This window comes from Canis lupus, chromosome 9 (genome assembly GCF_011100685.1).
Source record: "Canis lupus familiaris isolate Mischka breed German Shepherd chromosome 9, alternate assembly UU_Cfam_GSD_1.0, whole genome shotgun sequence".
Taxonomy (NCBI): domain Eukaryota; kingdom Metazoa; phylum Chordata; class Mammalia; order Carnivora; family Canidae; genus Canis; species Canis lupus.
Window position 1 is genome coordinate 21,378,039 of NC_049230.1, and position 13,761 is coordinate 21,391,799.

Consider the following 13,761-nt stretch of genomic DNA (forward strand, 5'->3'; position numbering starts at 1 on the left):
ATGTCTTCCATATGTCAAGGCCGAATCGAGCAGGTGGATAGAAACAGGACTAAACCAGCATCCATGAACATACTTCCTGAGTGACCAGCGTCCTGCTCTGATTTACCCAGAAATGGGTGTTTTCCCAGGCCGTGGGCCGTTCAGTGGTATAAGTGGGGCAGTTTGGGATGAGTCGGTGACCCTCGTCCTAACCTTGTTAACCAGCAGAGTGAGTTATTTAATGACACTGACTCCACAGTTACTGTTTTCTCTTCCTCCCTCCCCCCCGCCCCCCGTGCCATCCCTTCTCCTCCTCTTTTCCCTCGTCTTTCTCCTCTGTCTTCCTTTAACACAAATTGTGCCTGCCTGCCTGCCTGCCATCGAGAAGGAGAAAATGTGGGGTCTGAGTTGAGAAAATCGTACTGTAGATGATGCTTACACATGCCAGCCATACATCTGAGATCTTCCTGTGTTCAGGACAATTTCTATGCAGCAGCAGATCTGCATCTCTATGCCTCAGGGTGGCTGTTTTCATGCAACAGCAGGATATCATGTTGCCTTGGTGTGTGCCGCACTGACTGAAACGCTCAACCAATGCTTCTGGAGAGTTGGTTTATGTGACTACAGGGCTGTCCTTGCTCCTGAAATAGGAGAATCCTGACATGGCTGTTTCTTTTTTTTTCTGATATATTTCTCAGGATTGAGCCAGTTGAAAACTGTGACGCTGGCCTCCATCCTGTATCACTTCCCCACCTTCCAACCAGTGGGATCTGCCCTCCCTCCCGCAAGAAACCACATGCCTGAATGCTGTTCTTCAGAGTAGCTTCTGGGCAAAACCAAACTCAGACTTTACCTATCTCTGTCCTGATTTCCTCACTTCTACCATGGGAACCTTAGGATGTACTTTAAGAATTCCTTCAAGGATTAGGAGGGAGGAGTTAAGTGGCAGAGAAGGAGGGGGCCATGGGCTTTCCTGATCCCTCCAACACAGCTCTGTTGAGGTCAGGTCACTTGGAACACCCAGGAAATTGATAGGAATGTGGGAAGAAGGATCTGTGTGTTTGGGGACACATGGCCCCTGCAGGTATGAAGTGTGTTTAAGTGAATTGGGGGAGAGGAAAACTGTTGTGCCACAGAGGGGAGGGGGGCCGTTTCTGTGGGGAGAGAAAAGGGAGACAAAGAGAGAGGGGTTGAGAGAGTCCGGTGTTGGGTACACCCAAGAGGAAAAGTCCCTGGGGCACGTGTGTGGCTCAGTTTGTTCAGAGTCTGACTTTGGCTCAGGTCATGATCTCTGGGTCCTGGGGCTGAGGCCAGCATCAGGCCCTCTCAGTGGGAGCTCAGTGGGAGTCCGCTAGTCCCCTCCTTCATTCTCTGTCCCAGACACCTGTAATGCTCGCTTTCTCCCTCTCTCTCTCTCTCTCCGTCCCTCTCTCTCTCTCTGTGTGAAAAAAAAAAAAAGACGGATGACACGAAATGTAGGAGAAAGTTGCATGAGGGAGCGTAAATACAGCTTATATTTTGCCCAACACATGTAGCTGGTAAGTAGCAGAACAGGTATTTAAATAGTCTTCTAAACGATTCCAATTCTCATAACCAAGATCTATCGTCGTCTAGGATAGAGAACCTAGTGATTGAAGATAAAATTGCAGATGAAGAGTTGCACAATCACTGAAGGGGAGTAGTACAGAAAACGGATAATGCAAGCTCGCAGCATCCTCCGAAGTTGGCACAAACAGACGTAGGCCCCATAATGGGGTGGGGGTGGAAGCTAGGAGCTCTGTAGAATCTTTCCCTAGATTTCTGTCTGGAAGTTTTGTAGTTTTGGGCTTTACATTTGGGGCTATAATCTATTTGAGTCGGATGTTCTCTATGAGATGAGGTATGGGTTGAAGTTTATTTTGAGGTGTGGGGGGACATGTCTGTTTAATTGTACCAACACCATCTGTTTAAAAGACTACACTTTCTCTGCCTATAAACTTGGCACCTTTCTGCAAAATTCAATGCCTAATCAACGTGTGTCTATTTGTGGACTCTCGGTTTTGTTGCACTGATTTCTATGTTCATCATTTCATGTGTAGCCCACCAAACAGCTCTGTTTTTGAAACCAAGATGGAGTTTCAGTGCACATGCTATTTTGAACAAGTTACTTTCCTCAACACTGGTTTCCTCAGCTCCAGTATGGAAGTAGTGATGCTCACTTTCCAGGATTGTATGACAAATAAAGACTGTGCAGGTAAAGCATCTCTCTGAGTGCCCAGTGTGTGGCAGGTCCTCAGGAAATGTCAGGAATTCTTCCCATACGTTCTCTGCCTTGGAAACGGAAGTACTCTGGCAGAGAATTCCAGATACGTCCTCTAGGAAGAGGATACTCTCTGTCACATGTAGTGTGTTAACTATTCCAAAGCATTTTTATATCTCTTGAGAAGGTGGCCATGATCAAAACCTCTTAATTTCTGCCCAGAGCCTTCCTAATCCTTGTCCTGCTGGGTGCCTTGGCAGTTGTCTTTATTATTCAGCTTTTCACCCAAAGATCAAGGTTTCAACCTTTGGGGAGGTCACCTAACTAACATCCGTCTTGATTTGGAAGAGTGCATCCTTTCTGCTCCGTTTTTGTTTTCATTCTCCTTTATCCTCCTTTTCTTGAAAATTCGGATGTGAATTTCCTGTAGCCTATGTGTCTTTATCTCACAGAACACAGGAAGTTGGGGAAGCCTGGTGGCTCAGTGGTTGAGCATCTGCCTTCAGCTCAGGTGGTGATCCTGGAGTCCTTTAATGGAGTCCCACATCGGCCCCCTAACAGGGAGCCTGTTCTCCCTCTGCCTATGTCTCAGCCTCTCTCCCGGTGTCTCTCACGAAGAAAGAAAGGAAAGAAAGAAAGAAAGAAAGAAAGAAAGAAAGAAAGAAAGAAAGAAAGAAAGAGAAAGAGAGAAAGAATCTTAAAAGAAAAGAACACAGGAAATCGTTCTCTTTTTGTTTAGCGCCTAAAGACTGTGATTGGATCAAAGCAGTCTATGCCTACTGCATGGATACCTCAACTATCAGGACTCTACAAACTTCTCTTCTCTGAACAATGTCCAGGTCAGGAGATCAAATTGCCTCAAAGTTTGAGAGCCCAGGAATTGTGGCCTGAGCTTATGTGCTTGCAAGGCTGATTCTTCCCACCAATTTCTTTAAGAGAAATGAAATGAGGGGCACTGGGGTGGCACATTCAGAGAAGCATCCACTCTTGGTTTTGGCTCAGATCATGATCTCATAGTTGTGAGACTGAGCCCTGGGTCAGGCTCTATGCTCATGGGGGGAGTCTGTTTGAGATTCTCTCTCCACCTCCATCTGCCAATCCCACTCATGCACTCTCTCAAGTGAATAAATAAATAAATAAATAAATGAATGAAAAAATAAATAACTCTTAAAAAAAAGAGATAAATGTAATGATACCAGCATGCCAATCCATGACAACAAAGAACAGGTTCTTCTCGTCAAGAATAGGGCCAGGAACACTATATGTGCCAATGAACCTCATGTCAGAGAAGATTTAAAGCCCCTTCTCATTAACCATAAACTCTTAAAGGCATATTGGTCATAAAGGTCGAAGAATATTTAGGAAGAGGTTTGTAGACTGAAATGGTTCTCTATAGGAAACATATAATACTTTCCTTTGTTATTGAATCAACTCAAAATGTCTACCTCCCTTATGCCCCATCACCAGGATTATTTCTATTTTTAGAAAGATGTAACTAAAAATGTCCTTGACCTGAAATCAAAGGACCTGCTTCTGTCAATTATTTGCTGTATGGTCAAACATTTCCTGCTCTCTGAGAATGAAAATGGAATGATAATCTTGGCTCTGCCTGATTTGTGGGACAATTGCGATAACTGAATGAGACAATAAATATATTGAAGCTTCCATTTACTTTTGGGCATCATACCTACGGATGTATATACATGTACTTAAAGTAAAAGGTGAAGAAGGACTTCATAAAGGAAGTGCTGTAATAACACACACACACACACACACACACATACACACACACAGACAGGAAAAACGACATGAACATACAAACATTGGATGCAGGATGACACAGATTTTATTAGGAAAGAACGGAAGGAAGAAAGTTCAAAGCCATTGCAAAGGGCTTAGTAACCTGGCAGGACTTACTAACTATAATGCATCTATCTAAAAAGATGATCAGTACTGGTCACTGCGGAGAGCTAACTATGCACTCATAAGAATGTGTTTATATGCTGTAGAAAGAAGTGAAGGTGATGATCACTTTTTGGAGACTGAGAGTGTGAATCAGTGGATGTTGACCAGCATCTGGGGTTGACCAAATGTTGTGGCTCAGCAATTGCTATAGTAAACCAGAGATACTAGAATACAATCAAATTGAAGTAGATTGCATTTCCTCCGTAGACTCATGAGCATTGTTGAGAAAGATGACAGGGGCAGTGTAAGCATGTGTTCCCAGGAAAGCTGAGGGAGTAACTTCTTGTAAGACAGGAACTTTGGGAAAATGGCGTAGGATATATACTCCAGTGAGTGCTGAGTCTATGGCAAGTTGCTCAGCAGCAGCAAGGCTGGCAGCAGCTAGACACACAGCATGTGGGCTTGCAGCAGGTGGTCCTGCAGCAGGTGGTGTGACAGCACGTTGGGCGGCAGCAGCAAGGCTGGCAGCAGCTGGACCCGCAGCCACTGGACCCACAGCAGCTGGGCTGGCAGCAGCTGGACACACAGCATGTGGGCTTGCAGCACGTGGTCCTGCAGCAGGTGGTGTGACAGCACGTTGGGAGGCAGCAGCAAGGCTGGCAGCAGCTGGACCCGCAGCCACTGGACCCACAGCAGCTTGGCTGGCAGCAGCTGGACACACAGCATGTGGGCTTGCAGCAGGTGGTCCTGCAGCAGGTGGTATGACAGCATGTTGGGCGGCAGCAAGGCTGGCAGCAGCTGGACCCACAGCATGTGGGCTTACAGCTCCAGGTCCTGCAGGAGGTGGTGTGACAGCACGTTGGGAGGCAGCAGCAAGGCTCACAGCAGCTGGATCCACAGCATCTGGGCTCGCAGCAGGTGGTCCTGTAGCAGGTGGTCTTGCAGCACGTGGGCTGGCAGCACGGGGAGCAGCACGATTCACTCATGGTGTCGCCGGGGGAGGCGTGGGCTTCTGTTCTGAGGTGACGTTCTCAGATTCTGACTGATGCCTCCTTCCATTCTGGCGCTTTTATACACTGGACCCCCTCAACCCCAACGTATGGACCAATGGGCAGGACTTCCCTTGTTTATACCGTTTTCCATAGTCACTGGCGGCTGGTAGAAGAGGAAGTTCCCTAAATGTTAGGAATCCCTAGAGAATAGGTGCTTAACAGTTTTTAATTGAGAGTAACTCATAGGAAGATTGTCAGAGGGAAGCAAGGTGGTCACGTTAGCAGCCTCGTTCTTGCTTCCGGGGCCGTGGGATCACGTGATGCAGTTCCTGGGACGTGGTTGGTGAGTCAGTTTCGTGGTCCTAGCCCAGTTAGTTTGGTTGCATGCAGACTGGGAATATCCCTGAGGTGAAGGGAGCTTGATGGTGATATGTTCATAGTGATGAATTGCAACCATGCTGGAGCCCGAGTCTGTTTCCCCAAAGTGCCTCATTCCAGACGCCCGCAGGCATCTGTCTCTTGGAGCACCCTACCTCGTTTGCATAGGGCAGTGCATTCAAAGAAACTTGGGTGGAGGACATCTGGCATCATGTCTTCCATATGTCAAGGCCGAATCGAGCAGGTGGATAGAAACAGGACTAAACCAGCATCCATGAACATACTTCCTGAGTGACCAGCAGTCCTGCTCTGATTTACCCAGAAATGGGTGTTTTCCCAGGCCGTGGGCCGTTCAGTGGTATAAGTGGGGCAGTTTGGGATGAGTCGGTGACTCTCGTCCTAACCTTGTTAACCAGCAGAGTGAGTTATTTAATGACACTGACTCCACAGTTACTGTTTTCTCTTCCTCCCTTCCCCTCCCCCCGTGCATTCCCTTCTCCTCCTCTTTTCCCTTGTCTTTCTCCTCTGTCTTCCTTTTACACAAATTGTGCCTGCCTGCCTGCCTGCCATCGAGAAGGAGAAAATGTGGGGTCTGAGTTGAGAAAATCGTACTGTAGATGATGCTTACACATGCCAGCCATACATCTGAGATCTTCCTGTGCTCAGGACAATTTCTATGCAGCAGCCGATCTGCATCTCTATGCCTCAGGGTGGCTGTTTTCATGCAACAGCAGGATATCATGTTGCCTGGGTGCCGCACTGACTGAAACGCTCAACCAATGCTTCTGCAGAGTTGGTTTATGTGACTACAGGGCTGTCCTTGCTCCTGAAATAGGAGAATCCTGACATGGCTGTTTCTTTTTTTTTCTGATGTATTTCTCAGGATTGAGCCAGTTGAAAACTGTGACGCTGGCCTCCATCCTGTATCACTTCCCCACCTTCCAACCAGTGGGATCTGCCCTCCCTCCCGCAAGAAACCACATGCCTGAATGCTGTTCTTGAGTAGCTTCTGGGAAAAACCAAACTCTGACATTACCTATCTCTGTCCTGATTTCCTCACTTCTACCATGGGAACCTTAGGATGTACTTTAAGAATTCCTTCAAGGATTAGGAGGGAGGAGTTAAGTGGCAGAGAAGGAGGGGGCCATGGGCTTTCCTGATCCCTCCAACACAGCTCTGTTGAGGTCAGGTCACTTGGAACACCCAGGAAATTGATAGGAATGTGGGAAGAAGGACCTGTGTGGTTGGGGGCACATGGCCCCTGCAGGTATGAGGTGTGTTTAAGTGAATTGGGGGAGAGGAAAACTGTTGTGCCACGGAGGGGAGGGGGGCCGTTTCTGTAGGGAGAGGAAAGGGAGACAAAGAGAGAGGGGTTGAGAGAGTCCGGTGTTGGGTGCACACAAGAGGAAAAGTCCCTGGGGCACGTGTGTGGCTCAGTTTGTTCAGAGTCTGACTTTGGCTCCGGTCATGATCTCTGGGTCCTGGGGCTGAGGCCAGCATCAGGCTCTCTCAGTGGGAGCTCAGTGAGAGACCTCTCGTCCCTTCCTTCTTTGTCCCACACCCCTGCAATGCTCCCTTTCTCTCTCTTTCTCTGTCTCTCTGTCTCTCAAAAAAAAAATAGATGGATGACACAAAATGTAGGAGAGATTTTCATGAGGCAACGTAAATACAGCTTATGTTTTGCCCAACACATGTAGCTAGTGAGTAGCAGAAGAGGAATTTGAATAGTGTTCTTAACGATTCCAATTCTCATAACCAAGATCTACCGTCTTCTCTGATAGAGAAACTAATGATTGAACATAAAATTGGAGATGAAGAGTTGCACAATTATTGAAGGAGAGTAGTACAGAAAACGGATAATGCAAGCTAGCATCATCCTCTGAAGTTGGCACAAACAGACGTAGGCCCCAAAATGGGGTGGGGGTGGAAGCTAGAAGCTCTATAGAACCTTTCCCTAGATTTCTGTCTGGAAGTTTTATAGGTTTAGGCTTTACATTTGGGGCTATAATCTATTTGAGTCGGATGTTGTATACGATATGAGGGTTGGGTTGAAGTTTATTTTGAGGAGTGGGGGGACATGTCTGTTTAATTGTTCCAACACCATCTGTTTAAAAGACTACACTTTCTCTGCCTATAAACTTGGCACCTTTCTGCAAAATTCAATGCCTAATCAACGTGTGTCTATTTGTGGACTCTCGGTTTTGTTGCACTGATTTCTATGTTCATCATTTCATGTGTAGCCCACCAAACAGCTCTGTTTTTGAAACCAAGATGGAGTTTCAGTGCACATGCAATTTTGAACAAGTTACTTTCCTCAACACTGGTTTCCTCAGCTCCAATATGGAAGTAGTGATGCTCACTTTCCAGGATTGTATGACAAATAAAGACTGTGCAGGTAAAGCATCTCTCTGAGTGCCCAGTGTGTGGCAGGTCCTCAGGAAATGTCAGGAATTCTTCCCATACGTTCTCTGCCTTGGAAACGGAAGTACTCTGGCAGAGAATTCCAGATACGTCCTCTAGGAAGAGGATACTCTCTGTCACATGTAGTGTGTTAACTATTCCAAAGCATTTTTATATCTCTTGAGAAGGTGGCCATGATCAAAACCTCTTATTTTCTGCCCAGAGCCTTCCTAATCCTTGTCCTGCTGGGTGCCTTGGCAGTTGTCTTTATTATTCAGCTTTTCACCCAAAGATCAAGGTTTCAACCTTTGGGGAGGTCACCTAACTAACATCCGTCTTGATTTGGAAGAGTGCATCCTTTCTGCTCCGTTTTTGTTTTCATTCTCCTTTATCCTCCTTTTCTTGAAAATTCGGATGTGAATTTCCTGTAGCCTATGTGTCTTTATCTGACAGAACACAGGAAGTTGGGGAAGCCTGGTGGCTCAGTGGTTGAGCATCTGCCTTCAGCTCAGGTGGTGATCCTGGGGTCCTGGAATGGAGTCCCACATCGACCCCCCAACAGGGAGCCTGTGCTCCCTCTGCCTATGTCTCAGCCTCTCTCCCGGTGTCTCTCACGAAGAAAGACAGAAAATCTTAAAAGAAAGGAACACAGGAAATCGTTCTCTTTTTGTTTACAGCCTGAGGACTGTGATTGGTCAAAGCTGTCTATGCCTACTGCATAGGTACCTCAACTATCAGGACTCTACAAACTTCTCTTCTCTGAACAATGTCCAGGTCAGGAGATCAAATTGCCTCAAAGTTTGAGAGCCTTGGATTGTGGCCTGAGCTTGTGTGCTTGCAAGGCCGATTCTTCCTACCAATTTCTTTAAGATGAATGAAATGAGGGGCACTTGGGTGGCGCAGTCAGTGAAGCATCCACTCTTGGTTTTGGCTCCGATCATGATCTCAGGGTTGTGAGACTGAGTCCTGGGTCAGGCTCTATGCTCATGGGGGGAGTCTGTTTGAGATTCTCTCTCCAGCTCCCTCTGCCTTTCCCACTCATGCTCTCTCTCAAAATATAAATGAATAAATGAATAAATGAATGAATGAATGAATGAATAAATAAATAAATAAATAAATAAATAAATAAATAACTCTTAAAAAAAGAGATAAATGCAATGATACCAGTACGCCAATCCATGACAACAAAGAACAGGTTCCCCTCGGCAAGAATGGGGCCAGGAACACTATATGTGCCAATGAACCTCATGTCAGAGAAGATGCAAAGCCCCTTTTCATTAGCCAGAACTCTTAAAGGCATATTGGTCATAAAGCTGAGAAGAACGTTTAGGAAGACGTTTGTAGACTGAAATGGTTCTCTATAGGAAAGATATAATAATTTCCTTTGTTATTGAAACAACTCAAAATGTATGCCCCATCACCAGGATTATTTCTATTTTTAGAAAGATGTAACTAAAAATGTCCTTGACCTGAAATCAAAGGACCTGCTTCTGTCAATTATTTGCTGTATGGTCAAGCATTTCCTGCTCTCTAAGTGAGAATGAAAATGGAATGATAATCTTGGCTCTGCCTGATTTGTGGGACAATTGTGATGACTGAATGAGATAATAAATATATTGAAGCTACAATTTACTTTTGGGCGTCATATCTACGTATACATATATATATACACATATATATGTATATATACATATATACATATACTTAAAGTAAAACTTCAAGAAGGACTTCATAAAGGAAGTGCTGTAATAACACACACACACGTACACACACACACACACACACACAGACAGGAAAAACGACATGAACATACAAACATTGGATGCAGGATGACACAGATTTTATTAGGAAAGAACGGAAGGAAGAAAGTTCAAAGCCATTGCAAAGGGCTTAGTAACCTGGCAGGACTTACTAACTATAATGCATCTATCTAAAAAGATGATCAGTACTGATCACTGCGGAGAGCTAACTATGCACTCATAAGAATGTGTTTCTATGCCGTAGAAGTGAAAGGTGATGATCACTTTTCGGAGACTGAGAGTGTGAATCAGTGGATGTTGACCAGCATCTGGGGTTGACCAAATGTTGTGGCTCAGCAATTGCTACAGTAAACCAGAGGCACTAGAATACAATCAAATTGAAGTAGATTGCATTCCCTCCATAGACTCATAAGCATTGCTGAGAAAGATGACAGGGGCAGTGTAAGCATGTGTTCCCAGGAAAGCCGAGGGAGCAACTTCTTGTAAGACAGGAACTTTGGCAAAGTGGCGTAGGATATATATTCCGGTGAGTGCTGAGTCTATAGCAAGTTGCTCAGCAGCAGCAAGGCTGGCAGCAGCTGGATCCACAGCCCTGGGCTAGGCACCCGGGCAGGCAGCAGCAGGTGGGCTGGTAGCAGGTTCTCCTGCAGATAACGGGGGTGCAGCAAGCTGGCTGGGAGCAGGGAGTGCAGCAGCAACTGGGGTGGCAGCAAGGCTGGCAGCAGCTGGACACACAGCATGTGGGCTTGCAGCAGGTGGTCCTACAGCAGGTGGTTTGACAGCAAGTTGGGCGGCAGCAGCAAGGCTGGCAGCAGCTGGACCCGCAGCCACTGGACCCACAGCAGCTGGGCTGGCAGCAGCTGGACACACAGCATGTGGGCTTGCAGCAGGTGGTCCTACAGCAGGTGGTCTGACAGCACGTTGGGCGGCAGCAGCAAGGCTGGCAGCAGCTGGACACACAGCATGCGGGCTTGCAGCAGGTGGTCCTACAGCAGGTGGTCTGACAGCACGTTGGGCGGCAGCAGCAAGGCTGGCAGCAGCTGGACCCGCAGCCGCTGGACCCACAGCAGCCGGGCTGGCAGCAGCTGGACACAGAGCATGCGGGCTTGCAGCACGTGGTCCTGCAGCAGGTGGTGTGACAGCACGTTGGGCGGCAGCAGCAAGGCTCGCAGCAGCTGGATCCACAGCAGCTGGGCTCGCAGCAGGTGGTCCTGCAGCACGTGGGCTGGCAGCACGGGGAGCAGCACGATTCACTCATGGTGTCGCAGGTGGAGGCGTGGGCTTCTGTTCTGAGGTGACGTTCTCAGATTCTGACTGATGCCTCCTTCCATTCTGGGGCTTTTATACACTGGACCCCCTCAACCCCAACGTATGGACCAATGGGCAGGACTTCCCTTGTTTATACCGTTTTCCATAGTCACTGGCGGCTGGTAGAAGAGGAAGTTCCCTAAGTGTTAGGAATCCCTAGAGAATGGGTGCTTAACATGTTTTAATTGAGAGTAACTCATAGGAAGATTGTCAGAGGGTAAGCAAGGTGGTCACGTTAGCAGCCTCGTTCTTGCTTCCGGGGCCGTGGGATCACGTGATGCAGTTCCTGGGAAGTGGTTGGTGAGTCAGTTTCGTGCTCCTTGCCCAGCATTGGTAGTTTGGTTGCATGCAGACTGGGAGTATCCCTGAGGTGAAGGGAGCTTGATGGTTATATGTTCATAGTGATGAATTGCAATCATGCTGGAGCCCGAGTCTGTTTCCCCAAAGTGCCTCATTCCAGACGCCCGCAGGCATCTGTCTCTTGGAGCACCCTACCCCGTTTGCATAGGGCAGTGCATTCAAAGACACTTGGGTGGAGGACATCTGGCATCATGTCTTCCATATGTCAAGGCCGAATCGAGCAGGTGGATAGAAACAGGACTAAACCAGCATCCATGAACATACTTCCTGAGTGACCAGCAGTCCTGCTCTGATTTACCCAGAAATGAGTGTTTTCCCAGGCTGTGGGTATAAGCGGGGCATTTTGGGGTGAGTCGGTGACCCTCGTCCTAACCTTGTTAACCAGCAGAGTGAGATATTTAATGGCACTGACTCCACAGTTACTGTTTTCTCTTCCTCCCTCCCCCCGTGCCATCCCTTCTCCTCCTCTTTTCCCTCGTCTTTCTCCTCTGTCTTCCTTTAACACAAATTGTGCCCGCCTGCCTGCCTGCCATCGTGAAGGAGAAAATGTGGGGTCTGAGTGGAGAAAATCGTGGACTGTAGATGATGCCTTACACACGCCAGCCATAGAACTCAGATCTTCCTGTGTTCAGGACAATTTCTATGCAGCAGCAGATCCGCATCTCTATGCCTCGGGGCTGGCTGTTTTCATGCAACAGCAGGATGTCATGTTGCCTGGGTGTGTGCCGCACTGACAGAAACGCTCAACCAATGCTTCTGCAGAGTTGGTTTATGTGACTACAGGGCTGTCCTTGCTCCTGAAATAGGAGAATCCTGACATGGCTGTTTCTTTTTTTTTTTTTTTTTTTTTTTTCTGATATATTTCTCAGGATTGAGCCAGTTGAAAACTGTGACGCTGGCCTCCATCCTGTATCACTTCCCCACCTTCCAACCAGTGGGATCTGCCCTCCCTCCCGCAAGAAACCACATGCCTGAATGCTGTTCTTCAGAGTAGCTTCTGGGAAAAACCAAACTCTGACATTACCTATCTCTGTCCTGATTTCCTCACTTCTACCATGGGAACCTTAGGATGTACTTTAAGAATTCCTTCAAGGATTAGGAGGGAGGAGTTAAGTGGCAGAGAAGGAGGGGGCCATGGGCTTTCCTGATCCCTCCAACACAGCTCTGTTGAGGTCAGGTCACTTGGAACACCCAGGAAATTGATAGGAATGTGGGAAGAAGGACCTGTGTGGTTGGGGGCACATGGCCCCTGCAGGTATGAGGTGTGTTTAAGTGAATTGGGGGAGAGGAAAACTGTTGTGCCACGGAGGGGAGGGGGGCCGTTTCTGTGGGGAGAGGAAAGGGAGACAAAGAGAGAGGGGTTGAGAGAGTCCGGTGTTGGGTGCACACAAGAGGAAAAGTCCCTGGGGCACGTGTGTGGCTCAGTTTGTTCAGAGTCTGACTTTGGCTCCGGTCATGATCTCTGGGTCCTGGGGCTGAGGCCAGCATCAGGCTCTCTCAGTGGGAGCTCAGTGAGAGACCTCTCGTCCCTTCCTTCTTTGTCCCACACCCCTGCAATGCTCCCTTTCTCTCTCTTTCTCTGTCTCTCTGTCTCTCAAAAAAAAATAGATGGATGACACAAAATGTAGGAGAGATTTTCATGAGGCAACGTAAATACAGCTTATGTTTTGCCCAACACATGTAGCTAGTGAGTAGCAGAAGAGGAATTTGAATAGTGTTCTTAACGATTCCAATTCTCATAACCAAGATCTACCGTCTTCTCTGATAGAGAAACTAATGATTGAACATAAAATTGGAGATGAAGAGTTGCACAATTATTGAAGGAGAGTAGTACAGAAAACGGATAATGCAAGCTAGCATCATCCTCTGAAGTTGGCACAAACAGACGTAGGCCCCAAAATGGGGTGGGGGTGGAAGCTAGAAGCTCTATAGAACCTTTCCCTAGATTTCTGTCTGCAAGTTTTATAGGTTTAGGCTTTACATTTGGGGCTATAATCTATTTGAGTCGGATGTTGTATATGATATGAGGGTTGGGTTGAAGTTTATTTTGAGGAGTGGGGGGACATGTCTGTTTAATTGTTCCAACACCATCTGTTTAAAAGACTACACTTTCTCTGCCTATAAACTTGGCACCTTTCTGCAAAATTCAATGCCTAATCAACGTGTGTCTATTTGTGGACTCTCGGTTTTGTTGCACTGATTTCTATGTTCATCATTTCATGTGTAGCCCACCAAACAGCTCTGTTTTTGAAACCAAGATGGAGTTTCAGTGCACATGCAATTTTGAACAAGTTACTTTCCTCAACACTGGTTTCCTCAGCTCCAATATGGAAGTAGTGATGCTCACTTTCCAGGATTGTATGACAAATAAAGACTGTGCAGGTAAAGCATCTCTCTGAGTGCCCAGTGTGTGGCAGGTCCTCAGGAAATGTCAGGAATT

At 47.1% G+C, this 13,761-nt stretch overlaps 2 protein-coding genes across 2 annotated transcripts; both read right to left on the reverse strand.

Moving 5' to 3' along the window:
• Window positions 1-4,057: 4,057 nt before the first annotated feature.
• Window positions 4,058-5,150, reverse strand: LOC106557522 (keratin-associated protein 4-2-like). The gene has a single exon (XM_038547356.1). It carries the CDS (start codon window positions 5,107-5,109, stop codon window positions 4,540-4,542), a length of 570 nt encoding a protein of 189 aa, XP_038403284.1. The 5' UTR covers window positions 5,110-5,150; the 3' UTR covers window positions 4,058-4,539.
• A 4,561-nt stretch (window positions 5,151-9,711) lies between these two features.
• On the reverse strand, window positions 9,712-11,112 carry LOC119876642 (keratin-associated protein 4-12-like). Its single transcript, XM_038547355.1, has one exon. The coding sequence runs from the start codon at window positions 10,909-10,911 to the stop codon at window positions 10,207-10,209; it is 705 nt and encodes a 234-aa protein (XP_038403283.1). The 5' UTR covers window positions 10,912-11,112; the 3' UTR covers window positions 9,712-10,206.
• Between the last annotated feature and the right edge of the window lie 2,649 nt (window positions 11,113-13,761).